The sequence below is a fragment of the Ricinus communis genome, chromosome 6, assembly GCF_019578655.1.
Source record: "Ricinus communis isolate WT05 ecotype wild-type chromosome 6, ASM1957865v1, whole genome shotgun sequence".
Lineage (NCBI taxonomy): Eukaryota > Viridiplantae > Streptophyta > Magnoliopsida > Malpighiales > Euphorbiaceae > Ricinus > Ricinus communis.
In genome coordinates this window covers 14,581,271-14,587,388 of record NC_063261.1, presented here as the reverse complement: position 1 = coordinate 14,587,388, position 6,118 = coordinate 14,581,271, and the positions used below count along the sequence as shown (strand labels likewise).

Sequence of the window (6,118 nt, the reverse complement as noted above, 5' to 3'; positions counted from 1 at the left end):
ACAATATTAAATTATAGAAATCTAAATATATTAATTTGTAAGTAGTAAAAATGTAAGAAAATTAAATTATATGATAGTTTTTTGTCACGAAAAAAATCACAGTACTTTAACTGCAAAAGTGTAAAACTACATGGTACTTTTTTGTATTTTTTCTATAAATTATCACTGAATTCTATACTTAGTTTTATTTTGCTCATAAAATTTTAATTCATTCCATTTCAATAATTTAATTTTAGTTTTTGTTACAATTTAGTCACGTATACTATAAATAAATAATTGACATATATATTTTTATTTCTTAATTACTCTTTGTATAGGATATTTTTATATGTTAATTTTTTATTTGCAAAATAACTAAATTGAAATACAAAAAAGTTAAATAATTGAAATGAAACAAATTAAGATTTATCGACTAAAAAGAAATTAAATGTAAAATTCATTAAGCATATGGATCATTATCCCATTGAATTAGCATATCTAAACTTCATAAAAAAATTTCCAATCTATTTAGAAAATTATTTGAATTAATTATATTTTTAATTTAAGTTGATTTTTATTATATGTAGAAAATATTTTTAATTTATCATATACTTAAATAAAAGTGTTTTTCTTAGTTAAAATATGATTGAAAAGGATATTTATTTAAAACATATATCCATTGCACCAGAATTTACCACAATCGCTTTCTTTATATTTATTTATGATTTTTAGTATTTATCTTCCAGATTTTAGACTTATCTCTTTGTTTTTTCTCAATTTTCATTTCTAAGCCTTTTTTTTTCTTTTAATTGATAATCCAATTTGAATTATTTTTTTTCACTTGTATGCTCAATTATAGAAAATCTTCAAATAGTAAAATTAGAAGAAACTTTTCAAGATTTACTCTTCCAAGATAATCTAAGATAATAGACAAGACAATGAATTATAGGTTTTCTTCTAAAGGATTGATAAAAAATCTAAGGTAAAGTTTAAAAAATTATCTTTTGATTTGATAGTTTTACATTTGAGGTACAAATATACTTTTTATATCAAAGGAGTAATATATATTTTATTTTGTTAACAATTTTTTAGATATATTCAATGCTTTTCTCATTTCTTAGATTGTAAATACTAATAAAAATATAAATTTTTTTATAAAATAAGTATTTTAAAGTAATTTAGCATCCGACTAGAAATTCTGTAGTCATAATAAATTGTTAAAATATAATTTTGATCATATTTAAGAAATAATTTTTAAATAAAATTTTAATATATTTAAGAATTCTATGATACATTGTTAGATGTCATATTGTTTATAAAATCATAATTTAGTAACAATTCAAGTTAAGTATATGAAAAACTATGTAAAAAATAATAAAAACATAAATGTGTACCTAAAAGAATGCTAATAAAATAAAACACATGGTACATCTTTGATACAAAAAATATCTTTATCCCTAAAGTGAAAAAGCGCCAAACCACAAGATAGTTTTTTGAACTTTATCCAAAAATTTAATGTTTTTACAAGCTTCAATTGGTCATCATTGAAAATGTTTTGGATGTTAAAATGTAAAAAAAATATTATGTCATTTTCCTCCTCTCTAGATTGCTAAGGCAATTATTTTCTACATTTACTTCAGAGCCTTTATAATTTATTGAAGGATAACTCCATGAGCTTTGTCAAAAGTAATTTAGTTAGTTAGGTTTCATATTATCATTATCACATTTTCACCTATTTTACCTTCTCCCCTCTCTTTACCTTCACCATCTTTTACTATTCACCTTTTTCACCTTTTAGTAATTCTCCTGCACCACCATTTAGTTCTTATTCCCCTTCTAGGAGAAGTAATATATAGTTGCTTGCATAGTTAAAAGTTGTCTTTCAAATTTAATTGCATCAACTTATCTTCCTATTCAAAATCTCTTACCCTATCACAATTTATCTTATTCTTAACAAATCTTTTCACTTTCTATTTTTTCCACACTTGAACCTGAAATCTTTGATCAAGCTGCTAAGTTTGATTATTGGCGAAACGCTATGACTAAAAAGTTTAATGCTTTAGTTGAAAAAAGACATGAAAATTGGTTTTTATACTTGCTAATTAATGTCTTATTTGGTAACAGATTAACAACAACTTAAGTAAATATAGAGATGATAACAACTGTTACCCGGGAAGACCAAGACTGACAACGAGGAAGAGACTAGCGAACACCTAAATTCTAGCACCACCTAACAACAAAATAAAATATTATAATAAGATAAAAGAAAGCTTAAGAAATCAATAAATGAAAATAACTACTACCAACAAAAAAAGAAGAATGGCAATAGAGAAGAGGCAACAGGAAATTGGGAAGGGACGAAGGGCGACAATGAAGGGAGCTATAAAAATAGGAAAAAAAAGGAGGGTATGGTAGGGAAGAGAAGGAGAGAAGGAGAGGAAGTGTATAATGAGAGAGAAAGAGGGACATAAATAATGCTGGTTATAGGCTATAAATTTATGGTGGATAGTGTTGAGGCTAGTGGGGGATTAACATTAGTAAATATTTTTTATTGTATATATTAAAGCATTTTTACTAGCCATATTGACTGTATGGTTATGTCTAGAGATGCTTCTTAGAGATTCACTGATTTTTATGGTAATCCTTCTCTTATTTGGTGACATTATTCTTGGGAGCTCTTAGATCATCTTAGCTATATGTTTGAATATAAGAATATTCCATGGCTTGTTGGTAGGAAATTTTATCAGATTAGGCACTCTAATGAGGAGAGAGGCGGTCAGCTTCGATCTTTGACCCAAATATCCAAATTTGATGAGGCTTTAGGAGTTGGTGGACTGAATGGTATTGATAATATTTGACCTAAATTTACTTAGATCAATGGACATAAGGATGATGATCTCATAGTGTCGCTCGTACAGATTTTGCTCTAATATTGATTAAAGTATATGCTTTCCTTCTATTATTGCCTTTAATCTTGATTATTTCCATTCAAATCACATACCCATAATGATAGTATTACGACTAAATGCATATTTATGCTCCTAAATTTTGGTCATTTAGTCAATTTAACCCGTTAGCTTTCGATTTAACCTAGCAGACACCTGAACTTACTTTTATATAATATTTAACACTTTTTGACACGTGTCTTCATTCAATACATCCAAATGTATTGTACAAAGGTGTTTAATTATTACCAAAAAGAAAGTTTGGGTATATGTTAGGTTAAATTAAAAGTTAGAGATAATTAGATATTGAAAAGGTAAAATTCATATGTTTGTTAGGTTAAATTGAAAATTAAAGTGTTAAACTGACTAATTAATACAAGTTCTGGAGTGTAAATATGTATTTAGCCTAGTATTATCTAGAGAAACTAGAGGCAAGCTCAAGAGAAGCAGGAGACGGTTCCATTTTGAGGAATTCTAGGCCCTTGATAATGAGTCTGGTGAGGTGGTTGATAGAGCTCCGTAGCAGGGTGCCTTTCATACAAATAGGTCTATTTCAAAAATATAATAGTAATTGTGCAACTTCCTTAAAGTCTTAGGGTTTGGAGAAGTAAAAAAGACCCCCTTATGATATAAAAGTTTTAAAAATCCAGATTGAGGAAATTAAGGATAATTGTTATGGAAAGTATTGATGGAGAAGAGAAGGAGATAAAAATACTTTTCTATTTCTTCTTCTTAATTATCAAAAATACAAAACTTCATATTTATACTAACATCAAGACTTAACACATAAGATAAAAACTCTTTATGAACCTAATTCTTGGCTTTCTAAATATATAACTATTAAGTAATTATTTTATAAATCTAGACATAAAACCTTTCATATAACAAATGACTCTTAACATTCTAATAGTAAATACTCCAAGTATTAATTATTTTGAGTTTAATTTCCAACATCAAGACTTAACACATAAGATAAAAACTCTTCATGAACCTAACTCTTGGCTTTCTAAATACATAACTATTAAGTAATTATTTTATAAACCTAGAAATAAAACCTTTCATATAACAAATGATTCTTAACATTCTAATAGTAAATACTCTAAATATTAATTATTTTGAGTTTAATTTCCAACATTCTTCCTTAAACCTTACTTCTGATCTTCCATAATCTTCAAACTTTAAAGTCTTAGTGAATATATCAGCAACTTGATTTTGGGACTTCATACACTTCAGTTCTACTTCTTTCTTGTTAATGCTCTCTCTAATAAAATGGTACCTTGTATCTATATGCTTGCACCTATCATAAAAAACAGGATTCTTCTCCAATGCTATGGTTGACTTATTATTAAAAAGATTTCAGTTGCTTCTTCTTGTGGAATAATCATATCTAACAACTTTCTTAACCATGTAGCATGACAAATATACATAGCATCTGCAACAAACTTTGCTTCACAAGTTGAAAGAGTTACAATAGATTTATTTTTGAATTCCATGTAAATGCAACATCTTAAACATAAGAATATAAAATATGTAGTACTCTTTCGATCATTAACATCTCCTCCCTAATCTCTATAGCGATAGCCAACTAAACTAAAATTTCCAAAAGAAGTGTAAAGCAATCCATAATCTAAAGTTTCTTTAAGATATCTTAAAATTTTTTTGGCAGCCTTCATGTATGAACTAGTCGGTGCCTCCATATAACGACTGATAAGTCTAACTCTATAAAGAATATCATACCTAGAACAAGTTAAGTGCCTTAAATTACCAACAACCTTTCGATACAAAGTAGGACTCACCTTCTCACCATTATCAAATCTTAATAACTTAACTTCACACTTCATAGGTGTAATGATAGGTTGATAGTTCTTCATTTTAAATTCTTTTAAGGCTTTCTTTGCATAGCCTTTTTGAGAAACAAAAATGCCATCATCTGATTGCTTCACTCCAATTCCAAAATAATAGGACATGATATCAATATTTATCATCTCAAACTCTTCAGCCATCTTCTTCTTGAATTCTTCAAACATTGCTGAATTATTTTCCGTAAAGATTAAATCATCGACATACAAGCAAACAACTAGCACATTACCATTCTCTTTGTTCTTGACAAAGAGGCCATATTCATGAGGATATTTTATGAATTCTTTCTTTCTAAAGTAATCATCAATTCGGATGTAACATGCCCTTGGTGCTTGCTTCAAGCCTGTACAAAGCCTTCTTCAACTTCAAGACTTTATTTTCTTGCCCTTTAACAACATAACTCATTAGTTGTTTTACATATACATCCTCTTCCAAATACCATTTAAAAAGGCTGATTTTACATCCATTTGAAATATTCTCTAATTTTTTTAGCAACTAATGAAATGATTAATCGAATTATCTCCAAACGAGCAACTAGTGCAAAAACTTCAACATAGTCAATTCCATATTTGTTGGTTGAATTTTTTGCAATAAGTTGAGCTTTGAATTTCTCTACCTCTTTATCTGCATTTTTTTTAATTTTATAAATCCATTTGACTCCAACAGCTTCCTTTCTTCGTAGAAGATTTGAAAATTTCCGTATATCATTCTTTTGAATTGCTTTTATTTCTTTATTCATAGCAAATCTTCATTTCTCGTCTTGCATTACTTCTTCAAAATCTATAGGCTATGATATTGCTAAAAGACAATAAATAGCAGTATCGTTGATCTTATCAATGTTTGCATAAATTTCATCAAGACTCCTCATCTTAAGAGGTCTCTCAAAAGAACTTGGTATATCATGATCATCACGAACAAATGTTAGATTTCTGGAAGGAAAAGGAGGATGCTTATTAAGTCCTATTTGGCTAGACTCATCATCAAGCAAAGGAAAGAAATTGTAGTCTTCATCTTGATTTTCCCAATTCCAAGAATTATCTTCATCAAACTTGACATCTCGACTAATAACAGTCTTCTTGCTCTTAGGATTATATAGTCTGTATCCTTTGGACTTTATATTATACCTAACAAACACAAGCTTCTCACTTTCATCAACCAATTTAATTCTTATTTCATCTAGAACATGCACATAAACTATACAACTAAAATTCTTAGAATGAGAAAGAGTTGGCTTCTTTTCACTCCATTTTTCCTATGGTGTAGACTTCTGCAAATATCTTGTTGGACACATGTTGGATAGATAAACTGAACAAGCTATAACTTCAACCCAAAAT

At 27.9% G+C, this 6,118-nt stretch overlaps 1 protein-coding gene across 1 annotated transcript; it reads right to left on the bottom strand.

Moving 5' to 3' along the window:
- Positions 1 to 4,486: 4,486 nt before the first annotated feature.
- LOC125370283 (uncharacterized mitochondrial protein AtMg00810-like) lies at positions 4,487 to 4,951 on the bottom strand. Its single transcript, XM_048375294.1, has one exon. The coding sequence runs from the start codon at positions 4,949 to 4,951 to the stop codon at positions 4,487 to 4,489; it is 465 nt and encodes a 154-aa protein (XP_048231251.1).
- Positions 4,952 to 6,118: the final 1,167 nt, after the last annotated feature.